This window comes from Pteropus medius, unplaced genomic scaffold (assembly GCF_902729225.1).
Source record: "Pteropus medius unplaced genomic scaffold, Ma_sr-lr_union100, whole genome shotgun sequence".
NCBI lineage: Eukaryota > Metazoa > Chordata > Mammalia > Chiroptera > Pteropodidae > Pteropus > Pteropus medius.
Window position 1 is genome coordinate 2021070 of NW_024342644.1, and position 20579 is coordinate 2041648.

Genomic DNA, 20579 nt, shown 5'->3' on the forward strand with positions numbered 1-20579 from the left:
CCAGCAGTGAGACGAGCACATGGCAGACTGTACATGGGCTTTGAACATGTCTGTCCCAGAGAAAGACATGAGCCTTCCACTCTCATTGCACTGGTGAAAGCAGGTCACATGGTGAGGACTAATGCCAAGGAGATGTGCAGTTGCACTTTGGACAGGAAGGAGAGGAGCTGGAGAGGTGACAGCCCTACCAACGACCACACTTGCCCTTATGTCTCCCAGACTCAATTGCATTCAGAGTCCTGTCCACAAGAGAACGTGTTGTTGACGCCCACCACACCCTTCTCTCCTCCCCCTAACAGGAGGTCATGGGAGAAAAGCAAGCTGGATTTCCAAACCACGGCCCCTGTCCTCACCGATTTGCACCAATACTGTGACTGATAAGTACAATGTGCTCCCTGCTGCAGGGCAGTGGCTAATGAACTTTCTGGAACAAAGAACAGAATTGAGTTGTAGCCTAATTGGGGGTAAGTAACTGCTGGGACAGAGTGGGGAGAATCCTGTATAGTTGAAATAATCCTTCAGAATCCCTATCATGTTCGGTGAGGGAGCAGTGGGGCTGCTGGACAGCTGGGTGTATAATTCTCTTACGGCAAGAAAAAATGTAGGAAAGAGAACAGTGGTGTGAAAAAACACACAGCTAGAGAAGAGGGAAAAATTAGATGAGGGGGTGAGAGGAAAAGAATGAGATCTGGGAAACAGAAAAAGTCTTTCTGTCTGCAGTTAGAGATATAGAGTTTTTCTTATGTCCTCCATAGTGTGACTCTAGGCTTTGAGTGGTATTTTCACTTCTGCTAGGTTTTTGTTAAGTATGTACCACATGGGAAACCACTCTGTTTATTAACAAAGAAATGACTGTATATATCTCAAAAAAGGAAGTGCCTGGAGGCTCCTACACTCTGCCAGTGCTTCTCCCTCTTCCTGCTGAGCATTCAGGGTGATCCAGAGTGGATGTTTCAGTGCAGGACTCCTGAGGGGGTACAAGCAGATCCTTTGCTTTTTAGATATGACTTCCTCTTAGATTCACATATAAGTTATGGGAGAAATGTACTAAAATTTTGGTTTCTCTTAAACTCACCGATGACGTGATTAAATTTTAATTTGGATTCCTTAAAAAACACAGAAAAGGCTGAAATATTTTGAGATAAAAGGAAGAGCTGAACAGGGGTGTGGGTATAAAGATTAAAACTATCCTATGGCAACCATAGGGCACCTCATTTCCCTGTGTGGATACAAACCAAATAACTTCTTTGAATTCTGACAGTCATACAATTTGCTTATTACATCAATTCCTTTTATTGTGAAAGAAGTCACTTCATTTAGTAAAGGCCAACAATGTCAAGTAGAAATAAACATTTGATGTCACTGATCAAAAATGTCAGAAAAGGGGCACAGTGTGTTTTAGATAAATCCAGTTTTTTGAAAGTTTATGGGCACATGGGTGATTACTCATACGTCCTTTTGCTGACAGACTCTGCCTGTGCATTCCAAAAGAATTCAAAGGTCTAAAAATAGGTTTCGATATAAACTTTTCAGGAACACATCTGCTGTACAAAATAAGATGTTTGTAGCACTGGGTCTCCAAACAAAGTATGAAGAGGAAGATGCATTCAGTAATGTTTATTAAAGACTGAAAATTCTTCCCACATAAGGAAAAGGTGACCAGACCCACTGTATGATTAGGTTCTGACTGGAAGATTGGAGATTTAAAGAAGATGCAACCACTTGCATTTTTTGCTAAAAATAAACCAAAAGGAGCTTAATTTAAAAGATATGCTATGACAGCTGTTATTAGTTTTTAGGTCAAATAACCAGTGAGCCCAACCCCATGTGGGACAGGATGAACCTCATTAAAGAGTGTGGCTGAAGACAAGGCAGTGAGACCAGCATAAATTACCGTCCTGTGAGAACCAATGTGGTCACTTTCCTGTTCATTGAATATTTTAATTAGGAATTTATTCTTCTCTACAGATGCTTCATTTAGTTGTGTTTTAATTATAGATCTTGACAAAAAAAGCAAAAAGAAGAGCAAACAGAGCCAGGCCCACAGACATCTTCAGTGCACAGTCTTGATGTAGCCTTTGCAATTGGAGCACCATTCTGGAACTTGCTGAATCTCGTTGAGTTGCAGCGGAGCTGTGGGATACTGAGCTCAGGTGATTCCCAAGCCTATTTCTGAATTCCTATAAAGAGAGAAAGATAGAGGGGAAAAAAATAATTTTGAAATACAAAGAAAACTCTATTGTGGTATCGATCAAGTAATGAGTCTCTAGAAGGAACTTTTTTTATTGAGATGTAATTGACATATAACATTGTGTTAGTTTCAGGTATACAACATAATCATTCGATGTTTTTTACATACTGTGAAATGATCACCACCATAAATCCAGTTAACATCCATCACCACATATACTTACAAATTTATTTTTCTTGTGGTGAGAAGTTTTAAGATCTACTCTCTTAGCAACTTTCAAATATACAATGTAGTATTATTAACTATAGTTACAAGGCTATACATTAGATCCTTAGTACTTATTTTTTTAACTGGAAGTTTGTACTTTTTGACCCCCTTCACCCATTTTGCCCATCCCCCAACTCTCCATCTCTGGCAACCACCAATCTGTTCTCTGCATGTATGAGTTCAGGATTTTTGTCTTTCTCCTTTGTTTTTTTAGATTCCACATATAAGTGAGTTCATACAGTATTTTCTTTGTTGGATTTATTTCACTTAGCGTAATGCCCTCAAGGTCCACCCGTGTCATCATAAATGACAAGAATTCCTTCTTTTTTATGGCTGAGTAACACTGTATTTTGCACACACACACACATCTTTATCTATGCATCCATCAATGGACACTTAGGTTGCTTCCATGCTTCTTGGCTATTATAAATAATGCAATAAACAGGGGGATGCATAGATCTTTTCAAGTTAGTGTTTTCATATCCTTTGGATAAATGCCCAGAAATGGACTAGCTTCATAATGTAGTATGCTGTTTTGAAATTTTTGAGGTACCACCATGCTGTTTTCTATAGTGGCTGCACCAAATTACATTTCCACCAACAGTGCACAAGGGTTTCCTTTTCACAACATCCTTCACAAGACTTATTATATCTCATCTTTTTAATAACAGTCATTCTAACAGGTGTGAGGTAATAGTTCATTGTGGTATTGATTTTCATTTCTCTCATGATGAGTGATGTTGAACATCTTTGCCTATACCTGTTAGCCATTTGTATGTCTTCTTTGGAAAAATGTCTATTTAGATCCTCTCCTCATTTTTGGATTTTTTTTTTTTTTTTTTTTTTGCTATTGAGTTGACTTCTTTACATATTTTGGATATTAATCCCTTACCAGATATCAGGTACATAATTTGCAAATATTTTCTCCCATTCAGAAAAGGTTGCTTTTTCATTTTGTTGATCATTTCCTTTTCAGTGCAGAAGCTTGTTAGTTTGATGTAAGAGGGAGCTATCATTTATTTACTCCTTCAGCAGAGGCACATTTAAATACCCACAATGGGCCAGGTGGCCCCAGTTGGGTATAAGTCACAGTTCCTTTCCTCGAAGGGTCAGACCAAGTTCATAATTTACCAGATTATACAGTAACTATATGAGACACACAGTGTTCATGGAGGATCAAGGCAGAATTCATGAAGGGTAGAATTCACAGTCAAGTGGAGTCATACCACAAATGTATCCAGCTTTTAGGGATACAAGCATATGAACTCAGTGGAAAAAAATGACAGAAAAAAACCCATGGAAGCCATTTTATTCAGTGAACATATCCCTTAGGACAGAGATTTCCACTTGGGCCACTGTTGCACAAAGTCTGCTCCAATCCTCAGGGGAGCCGGAAGGGGTCTGGCTAGCTAGAGGTATCCACTTCCCACATGCAATCCTTCCATTTACCTGGCGTGCCATGCAATTACTATTATTTTCTCTGTGGAAAAGGTTGGGAAACCCTTCTTGAAGGGAGCATGAGAAACTAGGAGACATGACTGCATTACTTTTTGGTAGTCTCTGTTCCCCGACGCTTTTTTGTGGGTGTGCGGAGAAGAGGAGGGAAACCTGGCCACTCTCAGGGTGGTTCTGGTGTTTCAAAGTGTAATTTTGATTCCATTATTTAAGATTTCCACCTTATGTACAGGCTTTAAAATCGGTGCCTGCCCAGTTGGAACCTGAATGACACGCTGAGAGCCAGGGGTGGGAGTGGGAAGGGAAATACTGCACGGAAGGAACATTGCGGGAGGTGGGAGGATGGGGGCAACGCAGAGGCAGTACGTCACAAGGCATGTCTGTGGGAGAATAAGAAATCCACAGAAACACAAAATGTCTTTGAACAACCATTTCACTTATCTTATTCTTCCCTTCTGAGCTTTCTAACAACCTCCTGGTGACACTTTTGGCCTCTGTGTCCCAAGAGGGGAGTTGCAGCTCACCGTGCACAGAAGCCCTGGAATTGCACTTTACAGAGGTAACTCTGGCAGGAATGCGGAGGGTGGGTTGAGGGGAGTGAAGAGAACGGGGCAGAGAATCCAGTGGTGAGTTGTGGCAATAGAAGAGGTGGGAGACGATGATGGCAGAATCATGGAAAGAGAACAACAGATTTTTGATGTAGAATCAACAAGATGTGAGTTCAGACATGTGGCTGATGAGAGGTACAAAGAATAGGAATGGGGAAATAAAGATGACTTTTACAACCCAATTTTCACCTGCTAATGTTTACATGTGATAAATGTGGAAGAATTCTTGCTTTGACCGTAGGAGACTAATTGCAAAATTAATAAAGCTGTTAACCGCCAAGGGTAAGTCTCTCAGCCCGATGGCAGCCAAATTATTATTATTTCTGTGCTCCTCAGGTACCTGGGCCTCAGGACGCCCTGCTGTGAACCCTCAGCCAGGAGGCCCACAGCTGGACAGACAGAGCCAGCTTCCCTGAGGCAGGGGGCCGGGGCGGGGGCTCAGTGGTGTGCCTCCATCCGCCCGAGTCCTGGGAGTCTGCTGTCTTACGAGACTGGCTTTCTGCATGATATTTTGGAACTGGGACTATGTTGACAAGCTTTCATTTCAATTGATTAAAAATAACCTTGAGGTCTCATGGTCAGCACTCATATGGATACAGCAGCTTTGGGAAAGAATGCGATCCTTCGGCTAAAATGACAGAGGCTGTGTGAGCTTCTCAAAAGCAATGAGGCTGCATAACTCACCTCTGGATTCTTGGAACCGGCACAGCTGCAGAGGAGGTACTCATTATGTGCTTAGAAACGAATAAATGAGTGAATGAATAAATGAATATGAGGGTGTGTATTTCAGATGAGATATGACCGATCAAAAACATGGCTATCTATGTCTCTGGTGATCGATGTGTCCAGTGATATATTCAGGGCACTTTTCTACATGAGTCATGAGTTGCCATCTCTAGCAATTAAACCATAACTTCTTCAGTTTGGGTTTATAAGACCAGAACTAAAAGGCTGATCGATTTCCCCTATGTCCGAATTTAACATTTTTGGGTCATACACGGCTTTGAGAAGCTGATGAAGATGACAGACAGTTCCCCAGAGAAAAACGTGAACGTGCCTATCATATATGCACAAACGCTACACTCACACTTCTGCACAGGACTTTAGGACGGTCACAGACACCCTCACCCAGGAGTGGATCCAGGTATTGTGGGGCATGAAGTTTTCTCTTTATGAAAAAAATGTATATATGAATACAAAATTAGGTAGAGGGCCTTGGAAGGGGCCCCTCAAAGTGTGAGGCCCTGAAACTTAAGCTCTATTGGCTTCGGGGAAAATCCTCCTCTGCCCCACCCCTGGTTCAGAATGCCGACCTGGGTTCTGTGCCTGTGGTTCGAGAAGCTGCCACCTGGTGATCACAGGTGCCAGGCCAGGAGTCAGGCTGAACCGGGCAGGCCTGGGGGAGTCTTAAAGCATTAAGCAGTTGGTTGTTACATTCTGCTTCACAAAGCTGCAGTACAGGTACCCTGCCTGCGCTCTCAGCTGGAAAAAAAACCCCTTCAGCACTTGATGAGAGTTTCACAAAATTTCTTCCTCTCCTTTCAACTCATTTGCCATAAGATTTTGCTCAAAATGTAGGTTACCTACTAAACTACCATAGTGGATTATCTGTGGTTGTGTCCAACTTAGTCATTCTTTTCCTTGGGCACTGATTTTTTTCCCGCCTCGCTTCTCCAACATTTAACACATTTGAACATAACTGACCCAAAAAAGTATCCTGGTGCTGAGCCTCTCTCCTGTTCCTAGTGGATGAGTCTGAATCTCAGAATCATATGGAGAGCAGCAGCATGCATATGCAGCCACAAGAAGCCCATCTGACCTGCCACTCTCCTCAAGATCAAGGTGGGAGCCTGACAACAGAGGAGAGGGAAAATGTAGTCTGTCGCCAGCGCACTTTCTTTTATTACTTCATCTTTTGCCAATTGAAGATCTTGATGAAAGGAGTTTCAGGATATGTTTTAAAATATAAGGTTGAAAAAAAGTTTCTCAGACGACAGTTTTCAGCAGGCAGCTAGCTTTGTACATTTCAATTGTCACTGCCACTGTGATACTGAAGGAAAAGTAATTTAGAAATACAAGAAACACAAGGATTTTCTCATAAAGTCCAATACACTCAAACATCTAAACGTACAACTAGAGCAGATTTCCATACAGTTAGAAGCAGCTTTTGTGAATAGAAAATAATGCAGCATTCCCATAATGTAATGAAAATAAAAAGTGCTTTTGGTAAAGAGATGATAAATAACCAACAGTAAAATAAAAATTTACACACACACACACACACACAACATATATAATAATATATAAATGACTTTAGAGAAAAATTTAGTATGGTAATAGTTCTGGAAAGTAAACAAAAGGCTCAGATCTTCCCTAAACCTCCTAAACATTATCAAAATTATTAATTCCTGAAATTCAAGATGCACTTGTATCTCTCACACTATCACACACCACATGTGAGATTTTTTTTTTGCTTAATATGACCAAACAGCCATCAACTCTCACACTTGTAATCTTTAAAAAATCGAATTTCATTTAGAAATGCCGTTTTCAAAACAGAAATTTGAAACAAGGATATGACTTTTGTTCAGTCAAAAAGATCCATGTATTTATTGAGTGATAGGAGACGCAGGATACACTGAAAAAGTGATAACTTTGTAAACATGGGCTTTCTTTTCTCCCTTTGAAAATCTTGCTGTTCCCTAACTTGCTAATTCTTAAAAATGTTCTAATTTTCAAAAGCATAGTTTATAAAATCCTATTAAACTAATAAATCTTATTAAATTAGAAGCAAGCCTATATAAACCAAAACTAAAACAATTTTGAGGTTCAAAAACTTTAGGGATCAGATTTCAGTCAGTTAAAGATAAATGAAGACAACAGAGAAAAACAGTCTGGTTTGATGGTAACAATAGCCCATCTCTAATTATTTCCCCTTTCTCTAGCAGTTATATGCATATTGTTGGGGAAAGGAAAGACAAGCTTGTAACTAGAGCACATTTAACACCCTGAGGCAAAAATGGGAGTAGTAAGTGCCTGGGCTCTAATCTCAGCTCTACCTGAGGATTCTTGGGCAAGTGATTTATCCTCTCTTTGCCTCCATACAAAATCACCTGTAAAATGGAGATACTATTAGTATTTGCATGTCAAAGAGTTGTTATGAGGATCAAATGAGATATGCATATTAAGTGTCTTTCATTTAAAACTCAAATAAGATTAACATTTTCAATGGTATTTTGTGGTTCTCATGGAATGTGCACACCTGCTTCAGGTATTCTCTTCACAAAATTGCAATGTCACTATTTTATTTGCTTATCAAATATGGTCAATTGATTTAAGCTACTTTTGTTTCTTACAGATATCAGGAGGCACACAGTATAAGGAATGAGCAAGGGTTTCGAATTTGGCCAGACCAGAAACTGAACCCAAGAACAGACATTCATCAGCTTTGTGACCTTGGGCAAGCAGTTTATACTCTCTCAACCCTAGTCACCTCTTTTGTGAAGTAGGAATACCAATATATCTACCTTAAGATGTTGATGAAAGGCTTAGAAATAACATGCCCAGAGCCTAGGTAGAGTGCCTGGGATACAGAAGGTTTAAGTAAAGGGCCACTATTGTATTACATTCCAGGAGTGTGGCTTGGAAAACAGAAAAGGCCAGGGCCTCCCACGGCACTCAGCAACAGTTCAGAGATGATAAAGTCCCATACTATCCTCACAAGCACTCTCTCAGGAGGGAGAAGTTATACCTACAATGAAGTCAGCATCTCTTACTTCCTGGGCCCTCAATCTGTAGGGTGAGCCTTCTGGAAAGGCTCTTAGCTAAAACCATCCCATCTAAGAAGAGAAACCTGGATTCCACAATTATGAAGAAGGATTCAACTGTCAGATGTGCCAGGGGCCCATTTTTTGTATCTGCTTTTTCTTTCAATATATAATATTGTTGTAAAGGTATTTTCAAGGAAACTAAAAAGCAAAGAAAAAAGTCACTGTCAAGCCCCCAACTCTACATAAAACCTTTTTGCCCTTGCTCTGAACTCTGCCTGAACCAGCCATCTCCTCTCTACCCACCATCCAGTCCCTGCCTTCTCTTCTAATTGTTTTCTCAGGACCCAATCACTCAGGACTTCTCATGGGAAAACCTCTCTCACAGCAGACAGCTCAAGATGGGCTAGGTGCTCCCCCTCTGTGGGGCTGTGTGTCCTCCTGGCTGGCCCTCATCAAGGCACTTGCCAATGGTAGTGAATGGCCTGTCCATTCCCATCTCCTGCACGATCCTGTGTGTGTTACTTCAGAACAGAGCAGGCCTGACTCTCCAATGAATGCCTAGGGCCCGGTAGAGAAGAGGGGACAGTGTTAGTTGAAAGGATATTTGCACTTTCTTTTGTATCACATAGATGTACGTGGGCAAATAATCTTTCCATATGAATTGCCATTTACCTAGTCTCGTATTTCTTATTAGACTGTCAGGTTGATGGGACACAGAGTTAAACATCACTGATGAGACACAGTATAAACATAACATAGCATGACTGGGAAAACTTACCAGCAAAGAAGCATGGCGTATTAGTTTTCTATTGCTACTGTAACAAATTACCACATACCTAGGGACTCAATACAAATTTATTCTCTTACAATTATAGAGGTCATAAGTTCTAAAATCAAGGTGTAGGCAGGGCTGCGCTCTTTCTGGCGGCTCTAGGGGAGAATTTGTTTCCTTGCCCTTTACCTGGCCTCTAGGGGCCGCCTGCATCCTCTGGCTTGTCGTCCTTTCCCCCAGTTTCAAGCCCACCAGCATAGGCTTTTTTATAAGTGCCCTGTGATTTACAGTGGACCCAGCTGGATAATCCAGGATAATCTTCCCATCTCAAGATCTTTAATCACATCCTCAAAGTCCCCTTTGCCATATGGGTAACACATTCAAAAGTTTGTGGGATTAGGATGTGGGCATCTTTTGTGGGGAAGGGGCATATCACTGTGCCTACCACTCACAGCATATACGATTCCCCAAGATCTCATTATCCCACCAGAAAGTGTGCTCAGTTCGGGCAGAGCTGAACTAGCTGCACGAGTTGCACGAGAGAACAAGCTCCAACAGAAGCCCAATGCTCTTCCTATTTACAGGCAGGGAGCACAGGGCACCTCCTGGTGACTGTATGGCTTGTGACCTAAAGCTTCCTGGTGGAGGAAGACACAGGACACCAGGGCTCAGCCTCTGCTAAGGCCCTTTCCTTTCTTTGAGCTAATGGAGACCTGCTGAGGTAGCTGCCTGCTAAGAAAATGAGCCTCCGGGACCACCTATGTTTGTCCTACTCATAGTTCTTTCAGCCAAAAGAAACAGATTTGAAGGAAAGGGTACCTAGAGGTGGTCGGTCTACGTCCACTTGTTCCTTTGCATTCTATAGATATATCTTCATAGAGTTGCAAGTATCCTTTTCTGGGAAGCTGGATGGGCCTGGACTTCCAATGGAAGAAAATCATGCTGTTCAGAGGCCTCTCCTGCAGTTCCTCCTCCTCCTCATCAAAAATATTTATAAATTATAATGTGTCATATGGCCACAGAACCAGAAGCATAAAGATCCAAGAAATGTGGAGGACAGGCTCCATGTAAAAGTTCGAAGTAGAAGAAGCAAGGTTTAGGGAACATTCGCCATGTGCCCAGAAGGTCTCTAAGTACTCTAGGTGCATCCTCTCCCCTAATCCTCCCAGGAGAGAGGTTAATATAAGTTAATCCCAACTTTAAGTACCCACCTAATTCACAGGTAGTAGGTACAAACGGTGAGGCGGACGTGAGGCTTGGTTTTAGTCATACTAAATTCAGCCTTGGTAGTAACATATCATTTACAATGGAATATAAAGAAATAAGAAAAATCAAGGCACTGTATAATTATTAAAATGACCATCAGAATCAAGATCTATACTGAACAGATTTTACCCACTTTATTGCTGTATTACGTCACAGAGGTAATGGTGTTATTTTGTGTTTCTCTACAGAAGGGCGTTCCAGGAAAGCCAGCCTCAGGTCATGCAGACACCCTTCACACTACCTGCCTTGCAGTTCTGAGCCATGTCGAGACTTTGTAAATGTGACCTGTAGATGGCACATTGCTGAGTTTTCTCTGAACATACGCACACATACTTGATCTGATCACATTAGAACATGTTGCAAAATGTGTTTTAATGAGGAACAGTTGGTCTGGTTCTGCTCAAATAAAAGATATCCCTGTAAGAGAGTTGCCACCTGTCTTCCCATCTTGCAGTACAGCTTCTAAATGAGTTCTTTCTGTCCCTGACACCTGCAGGTGTTGCCAGGGCCCTGCAATTGATTCCCACGTGCCAGCTCCCTTCCTCGAATTGACAGACAACCTCGGCCCTGTGCGTAGTGTCATTACCAGATACCAGGCCATCCAGGGGATTAAGGGGGCCAAGCTACTTTCTCAACTACTCTTCTAAACATTTCTCAAATTGATCATTTCTTAAAACATTTCTTAATATCATACCACTAGGAGTGCTTAATTATCTCCAGACCAAAGATGTTAGTATTTTCTAGTTCTTAAAGTCTAAATAATGTTACATGCATTGTCTATCAGCATTATTGGCATACCAGCATGTAACAGGATCAACAAATTAAATTTGGAGTCAATTCATTTTTTCCTTTATTTTGGGAGAATACATTTTAAAACCTCTGTCACAGAGTTACACGATGACAGCACAATACTGATAAGCCTTTCTGTATCATTTTTGGGCATGAGCAATTATAAATCAGACATTAGTCATATGTAATTTTTCTCTCCCCCTCTCACCTCAAATGTGTAATTGCTACCAAGTCATTAAAATTGCAAAGAAAATATTTTAAACTGGAACATACACACACACACACACACACACACACACACAAATCACTATAATCTTGGTTTCTAATCTTATTTTAGTGATAGCAGAGTAAACACAAGGCTTTGCTAATAAGGCCAGACATAAATTATTAAACTATCTTCCGCATGATCAAATGCCTTTCAGATTATATTCTGAATAATTCTGCCTTGACGTTCACCAAAGGAAAAGATGCAATGTGCTCCTGCATGGTCTTAGTGATCCTTCTCTTTGAGATCTCACAACCCTCTAACTTGAACTGTGCTAAATGAAAGACAGCGATAATCATATCAAAAACCAAGGCTTGGCATCTACCCATCACCTAATTATTATTTTGTGTAAGATCTCAATTCATCCGACTCAAGAGATATGAAAATGACTCTTAAGCTCCCAACTTCTTTTAATGGGTTCAAAATACTTCTTATGTGTAAATTTTTTTCATGGCTCGGAGGCACTGTTAGAGCTTAGAGTGGACGCTAACAGGGATAAAGAAAAAATCGTTTGATGGCTCATAACTCAAAATAAATGAGATTTCAGAATTGCTTTTTTTTTTTTAACTTAGCCTGAACTTATAGCCTATTCAGAAAATCTATCGAAACCAAATACGTAATCAATGCAAGGAAATTTTTTTAAAATATACATTACGCAGTGTATCAGGAAAAAAAAACCCCAACTTCAAGAGTTTACTTTGAATACAAAATTATCTTCATATCAGAAAGCTATCCATCCTAAGTGCATTTTACTCCCCAGGATATAAATTTAAGGAAGCACCTCTTAAGGTAAGCAGCCCTAACACAAACTGCTCCATCAGTCCCTGAAAACAAGGAATGAACAAAGAGCTGCTCAGTGTCTGTAATGCCTTCCCGGTCCTCTAGTGGTGGCCTTCTATCTGAATACTGTCATCTTCTTTAACTTTCTTCATCTGTAACTTAACACCAATGTCCATTCAAATAAGTTTACACTTTCTTAATTTTCTACACATTACATTTACCAAAATAAGGAGGGAAGGGTAGGGCAGGAGAATCAGATCTAAGATAAATAACATAGTACAAAAATGTTCGCCAACAGTAGTACATTGTCATCTGTTTATACATAATCTCTCTAGTTCTACAAAAAATAAGAGGTTGCAAGCTTTGCCAAAAGGTATGTTATCAGAGATCTGGCATCCTAGCTGGAGATACATTTATTTTTACTTCTTCGTTGTTACTAAAAATTCTTTTCTCTAAAGAGAAGGCAAAACAGAGAAGGTTTTCTTACTAGCCCTACTTAAGGAAAACCCAAGTTATTTATTTACTATATCAAAGTTTGGAAATTACTCTAGAACTTATAGAGGTCTCTCTTCTGATAAATAAATATCAGTCATAGATGTATAGACAAGTATGTACATACACACACACACACACACAGTGCCTTGGAATAAGCAAGGAACCAAGAAGTTCATTTAGAACTATGAAGGCTGCAATTACAATGTTCATGATAGTGGCAGAAATCTGAACTCATCTATTCCGAATTACTGGCTGGAGACAGGCATTAATACAAACTAAAGCTGCTCCATAGCTGTGGCAAAGCTCAGGGAAGAAAAAGTGAATTGGGTCAAGATGCTTTACTGATGATGAAGTCCTTTCAATAATCTCTTAAATCACAACCCAAACCATTCTCATTCCATGAAGTGTATACAGGAAGCTGTGAACTAGGATACTGATGAACATAACAATTGAGTGTACTGAAGTTAATCTTTAAGTAATCAATTCACCTCAAAATAATTACTCCTAAGGATTTCTTCCAACTAGGTAACCATGAGAGAGTGGGTTGGCAGACGTTTGTGTTTTAAATGAAAAAGGAGCCATGTGTATGTTAACTGCTATTACAATGCGACCCTTTCCATCCTGTTCTAAGTATCATTTTCAATGACATTTGGAGATATGGTTTTATCATCACTGAGCTCCATGAATTGCATAAAATGAATAAAGGAGATGGCAGGTGCTTTGTTCTGTCTCAAAGAGTCTCATAAATGATGAGCTAAAAAGTAAAAAAATGTTGCCTGTAGATCACCATGATAATAATTCAGCTTGGAACATTCAAATAAACTAGTTAAGAAAAATTACATGGTACATATACTATAATTACACGAAACTCAGCCACCTGAATAAAGTTCATGTCTCTACCTATTTTCCCATCATTTCCAAAGTTCCATTATGCATTCTTCCAAAAACTTATTCCAAGGCATGCCCTTTCTCCCTTTCTATTTCTACTTTGAATACGAACAGTTTTTTAAAAGTAAAAAATAATTCTATCGAAAGTTGCTTAAAATAATTAGGAGAAGATTAAGATATTAAATAATGTATATGACTATAAAAGTGGAAGGCAGGCTCCATGATGGCCCCGACGATCCCCGTCTCCGGGTATCCACATTCTTGTGTAATATGTTTCCTTTGACAATGGGCTAAACTTACTGACTTGTTTCTAATTAAAAACACATAAATGATAGGGTGTCACTCCTGAAATTAGGTTACAAAAAACTGTGGCTTCCATCTTTCTCACTCTCTCCATTTGCCTGCTCTGAGGGAAGCCAGTTGCCATGTTGTGAGCTGCCCTATACAGAAGGCCACATGAGAAGGAACTGAGGGAGACCTCTGACCAATAGCCAGCAAAGGACCTGGACCTTAACTTAACAACCCACGAGAAATTGAATCCTGGCCTCAGTACATGAACTTAGAAATGAACTTAGAAGCACATCCTCCCCTTGTTGAGGCTTCAGTTGAGATAGCACTCCTGACTGACACCCTGACTGCAGCCTCATGACAGGCACTGAGAGCGAGGCACCCAGCTAAGCTGTGTCCAGATTTCTGACCCACAGAAACTCTAAGATGATAAATACTTGTTGTTTTAAGCTGCTAACTTGTGATGTAATTTGTTAAATAGTGAGAGATAATAATATGAAAAGATGCCAGGTAGAGGGCTAGAAACTGATTTACACATAATATTGAAACATTATTTATAACAGAGGCATTGCTGACCAGCAAGAAAGATGGACTTTCAAGAAAATTTTCTGGAACAATTGATTATACACATGTAAAACAATGAAATTTGACTCCTACTTACCATATTTAAAAATCAATTACAAGATAGATTGATTACATACCTGGAGGAGGCAAAACTGGAAAAATTTTAGAAGGCGACATGGGCAGAAAACTTTTCTAACCTACAAGGTAGGGAAATGGTTCTTAAATCACAAAAATACACGAAGGTCTATGGGCACCAAAGAGAGGTTAAAAGAAAAGCCACAAACTAGGAGAAGATACTCTTGCTTCACATATAGCTGACTTTAAACTATATATAAAAAATCCTAAAAATCACTAAGAAGGTATCAACTCAACAGAAGAAAATGAGCAAAAGACTTATGCAGACTCTTTATTGAAGAGGAATTCTGAATAAATACATAAAGAAAACCAATAAATATATTAAAATATGCCCAAACTCATTTGTAATTAGAGAAACACAAGTTAACACAGAAGGAGATAGCAATTCACATATACCAGGGTGGCAAAAAGTAAAAAGCCTACCAACGTTAAGTAACAGTGAGAACATAGAAGCATCAGACCACTTCGACGCTGCTGCTGGTCATGGTCTAGAGTAACACAAGCGCTCTGGGAAACGGTGGGACTTTATCTAGTAAAGTGGAAGCTGCGCACACCTGCCAACCCAGCAATTCTACTCTTGGGGGTATCACCCAGACTAGAGGAATCTTTGCAAGTATGGGCCAATCTCAAGTCCCCATCATGGCTTATGTGATTTAAGTTAGAAGCTCTAGCAGGGTTTAGGCTAGAGAGGGGAGGGACAAGGGGTTGTCAAAGGTAGAAAAAATTGCCCCAGATTGTGGGGCTCAAGCTATAGGGCCAGGACTTCCTGAGGACATTAACTCTTCCAGCTGTCTCTCTAAAACTGCTTTCTTTTCTTCGATGGGCTCAGTAACTAATCTACCTCTTCTCTTTTACCACTTCCTCTTTCCCATCTCTCAAGGCATCCACCTCCACTTTTTATAAAATTACTGGCTAATGTGGAAAACAGAACATAAACAGTCATTCAGATGCCAATAACACATCACATTTTTTACTTGGATTCTACAGGATAAGATCAGTTCCTGTGTTCATTTTCTAAGGCTGCTGTAACAAATTACCACAAACTGGCTAAAACCATGAATTTATCATCTTACAGTTCTGGAGCTCAGCAGTCTGAAATGAGTCTAATTAGACTAATATCAAGAGAAGTGTTGTCCTCTTTCTTGAGGCTTGAGGGAGAATCCATTTCCTTGACTTTTCCAGCTTGCATTCCTTGGATCCTGACTCCCCTTCCATCCTCGAACATCAGCATTCCCATCACTCTGACCTCTGATTCCCCTGCTGTCCTTTTACTTTTAAGGACTATCTTGATTACACTGGGTTCACCTAGATAATCCGCAATAATCTCTTTAAGGTCAACTGATTAGCAAATTTAATTCCATCCATAACTTAATCCCCGGTCCCTCCATATAATTTAGCATATTCTCAGTTTCCTGGCATTAGGACCCCAGACATGTTTGGGGCCTGATTTTCTGCCTACCACAGGCCCCAAGGGTGATAATGTTTAGTTGAGTTATTGGGTACATGCACTTCAGAGAATACCACCATACTCTAGGGCAGTGGTCCCCAAACTTTTTGGATTCAGGGACCAGTGTTCCTATGAGAATCTAATGCCTGATGATCTAGAATGGAGCTGAGGCAGTGATACTAGCGCTGGAGAGCAGCTGCAAATACAGATAAAGCTTTGCTTGCTCACCTGCCACTCACCTCCTGCTGTGCATCCCAGTTCCTAACAGGCCACTGACCAGTACTGGTGTCTGCAGCCCAGGGGTTGAGGACCTCTGCTCTAGAGTACTTAATTTTCTCATAAGAAGACCATGAGAAAAAATCCCTTAACTTCTACTAACTTTTAGCTTTTGGATTCTTCACGTGAAAAATGCATTAAAAAACAAAACTAAACAAAACAAATCCCACAAAAACTAGATCCAACTCTTCCAGTTCTACAACTCAATATCTAAAAACAAGACACTGAGTTGTAGAGCTGGAATGACTGGATCTAAGGTTGAAGAAGAATGTGAATTCTTGTGGGGCTACAGAAAAAGGGTGGAAAGATGCTCAGCTCAGGAGCAAAAGAGATGGGCTTTCATCAGGTGTGGCAGAAAGAATAAATTAATGGCCTCAACTCTTCATACCTCCTGTGTCTGTGCTTTCTATCACATAACTGCGTAGTGCCCTCCCTGGTCTTGACTATGTGACCTTCTTTGGCCAGTGGGATGTTATTGAACACAAAAAGCAAGCTGAGGCTTGAAAAGCACTTGTTTGCTGTTCTTTTTCCTCTGCCTTCACTATGAGAACATACTCAGGCTAGCCTGTGATAGGATGTGATCCATGGAACAGGGTGGATTCATCCAAGTAGTCCCAGCTGAGGCCATCTAGATCTGCCAGCTGAACTACCAGACATGTCAGCAAGCCCCACCAAGGTTAGAAAAAGTTGCTTAGCTACCCTACAGTTGACTGCAGATGCATGAGTAAGTCTGGTTGAGATTAGCTGAACTCTACTAAGGTTTTGTGGTTGTCATGAGGCATTTATAGTATAGTTAACTGATACTACAGAATAACCAGATATTTGGTCCTGCAAGCCCTTTTAGTAAGGGATGTACATACATCTCCATCACAAGTTCATTCATTCAACAGACATTTACTAAGCATTTGCTCCATGCTAGGCACTGTTCTAGATAGTAAGACAAGTGACTGAAGCAAAATATACCAGCCTTCATGGATGGGGCTTCCTTTATTTTTTATTTTTTTAAGTTTATTGGGGTAACATTGGTTATACAATTATATAATTTTCATTATAATTTGACATCTATATATTCTATTGTGTCCACCCTTTCACTTTGAGCCTATATTTGTCTTTGGAGCTTAGATGTGTCTCCTGGAGGCAGCATATGGTTGGGTTTTGTTCTTTGATTCAATCTGCAACTCTGTGCCTTTTTATTGGTGAATTCAGTCCATTTACATTTAGGGTGATTACTGAAATATGAGGTCTTCTTTTAGCCATTTTATCTTTTGCTTTCTGGTAGCTCAGTGTTTTCATTGCTTCCTTGTCCTTGCTTCTGTTTTCTTTATTTTGGTTGGCATTTGTGGGTTTTGTGGGGCTTCCATTTTAATATAAATGGAGATGAACATAAATATTTGGTACGTCTGATGGTGAGTTGTATCATGGAGAAAAACAGTATAGAAAGGGGGCACCAGGTTATGACAGATGATGGTGGTGGCTATTTTACAGAGAGTTACTCAGGAAGGCCTCACTGATAAGGTGGTCTTTCAGCAGATACCTGAATGAAGGAGATGAAAGACCTGTCATTCAGACATTTAAGAAAAACACGTTCTAAGCTGAGAGACTAGCAAGTGGAAAGGCCTTCCTGAGGGAGGGTACCTGCTATGTTCAAGTTCAAGTAGCAGGATGAAGGCCAGTGTGCTGGTCCAGAGTGCTTCGGGGGTGGGGTGGGGGGGAGGGGTCAATGACAATATAAGAGAAGCAATGGCGGGCCAAGGCACTAGGCCTTATAGGCCATTACAGGAACTTTGTTTTATGCATATATATGTAATGTTATATACACAATATGAAATTCACCATCTTAATCATTTTTAAGTGTACAATTCAGTGCAATTAATGACAATCGTCATGTTGTACAGCCATCACCACTGCCTATTTCTAAGACTTTTTCAATACTCCAAACAGAAACTCTGTAACCATTAAGAAATAACTCCTCATCTCTACCCTTAGCCCCTGAGAACCTCTAATCGACTAACTGTCTCTATGCATTTGCCTATTCTAGATCTTTCATATAAGTAGAATCATATAATATCTGTCCTAATATTTCACTTAGCATAATGTTTTCAAGGTTCATCCACATGGCAGCATGTATCAGAATTTCATTTCTTTTTATAGTTTGATAAAATTCCACTGTATGTGTACACCGCATTTTGTTTATCCATTCATTTGTTGATGGACACCTGGGTTGTTTCCACCTTTTGATTATTGTGAATAATGCTGCTATGAACATTAGTGTACAAGTGTTTGAGTGCCTGCTTTCAATTTTGGGGTACATATGCTAGGTCCAATGGAATCCTAGATGGGTATGAGCAGAAAAGAGACATGATGTGATCGATATAGAGTGTAGAAACAGGGAGACCATATAGGCAAATTGTGTTTATTTTCAGATATACAGTTCAGAAAAGAGAAAATCACCTCCCCAAGAATATTTAAAGGAAAAAGGCCGGTAGCATGTAACACTATCATATACCATGAATGCTCTGTGATAGTTCAAAGGAACTGACCTCATCTGAAGGATAACAGAAAAGAAGAACCACTCGAAGTCAATGAAAAAGGGAAACTTAATCACAAAGTATTTATTTTAGGCAAATATACTTTAGAAATAATGGTTTTAAATATGCCTGGAAAAACCAGTGAACAAGTCTTCTCATGGTACATATGTGATTTGGGCAAAACAAAACCCATGTCCATGGATATGATATTACTAGTATTTTGATTAACTAGGCCTAGATAAATCTTCAGTGGCTACCACCACGCCACCAATTTCACACCACATAATCACTGGTCATTTCTTATGTGCCAGGTACTGCTCTGCATTGCTTCCCATGAATTATCTCACTTCACTGTCAAAATTATCTATCAAATAGATTCGATTACTCTCAGTTTATAAAGCAGGAAACATACCTAGAGAGTGACCAGCCAATGACTATGCAGTTAGTAAGGGACAGAGCCAAAATTCCAAATCCACACAGTATGACCCCCAAGCTCATGTGCTTAAAGAGATACTTGATTCTTTCAAAGTGGATATTTACAAAAGAGAAGCTCTGGGAGCCAGGGGCCTCTAGAAGGAAGATGCTGATCATGATAAAACACATCTGCAATATTTCTTTGCTTTTCTGGTCCCTCGATTTCTGTCTCAAGTGGTGGAAAATCTGAAAGGCACTGCATCCTATTTTTATAGGTTAACTTCCTACCAGATAACTGTCAACTTGACATATGGCTTGAATATTTATGTTTCTCAGTAATTTTACAGAATTGCATCAGGGAGATAGAGGGACAGGAGCAAATTTGTTTCTCCCAAAGCACTTTAAATTTAATACTTCGCAAACTACGTTAGAAAACAAAGATATTCGTGGTTCTATTATTTTAGGCACAACTCAAAGTCAATACCCTGAGTACGACAGGAGAAACAAGCCATCACTTTCATCACTAGAAAGTAAAAGGAAAGAAAACTAAAATTTATGGTTAGAAGCATGCACAGCTCTGAAGTATACATCTTTACAGCTCCCATGAAAAGAATTTAAATTTGCAAGATTATCATCAGTTTAAAAAGGGGGTTTTGCAATCTGCCTGTTGAGATGTCAAATGACTTCAAAGAGCAGGTTGGGTGGCTTGACTATGACTTATTTAGCCCTTGAAAAATATACTAATTTCCTAGGTCGAGGTACAGAACATTTCAACCTATTTAGGTATTCTCAACTTCCCTGAGTCTGGTAAAGAAACCATCCATTCCACCCTGAATGTCATTGAAAGCCAAGTTCATTCAACAAATATGTACTGAGCACCAACTCTGAGCCAGGCACTGTGCTAGGACCTGGAGCTGGTGGTGAAAGGGACAGACAGGGAGCCCTACTCTCATGAGCTTTTATTCACACAGATGAGTTTCACTGCTATGCTCGGGCTCAAAAACTTTCCAAAGTGCAAGGTAGAAACTTCTAGTATTCACCCATATCTTATTTATACAGGAGCATGTATTTCCCAGACTCTTGAAGTTAGGTAGAGTCATGTGAATGGTTCTGGCCAATGGATGTGCATAGAAAAACCATATGCCATTCCTGTGCTGAGGCAGTGAAAAGTCTGGTTCTCCAGCAACTCTCTTCTTGCAGTCAACCTGGGTCCCTGAGTGGCTGTGTGGAACAGACAATATCTGATTCCAAATTGCCCATTAATGGTAGTAGATGTGTTGTAGAACGAGCAGAAAATTAACCTTTGTTATGTTAAGCCTGAGTTTTCAGAGTTAATTTGTTACTGCAGGACAGTCTAAATTATCATGGACTAATACATGTG

The 20579-nt window shown here is 40.1% G+C and overlaps 1 protein-coding gene across 11 annotated transcripts in view; it reads right to left on the reverse strand.

Moving 5' to 3' along the window:
- Positions 1–1269: 1269 nt before the first annotated feature.
- CDKAL1 (CDKAL1 threonylcarbamoyladenosine tRNA methylthiotransferase) overlaps positions 1270–20579 on the reverse strand; it is a 566460-nt gene continuing 547150 nt past the window's right edge. For 7 of the 11 annotated variants that reach the window (XM_039866444.1, XM_039866449.1, XM_039866454.1 and 4 more), the window contains one exon: positions 1970–2180. In XM_039866444.1, the coding sequence (XP_039722378.1) occupies positions 1989–2180 (192 nt within the window). In that variant the 3' untranslated portion in view covers positions 1970–1988. Of the gene's footprint in view, positions 2181–17745; positions 17791–18149; positions 18171–20579 lie in introns of those variants that run through there. The other 4 variants (XM_039866443.1, XM_039866450.1, XM_039866451.1 and 1 more) reach the window with 4 other exon arrangements.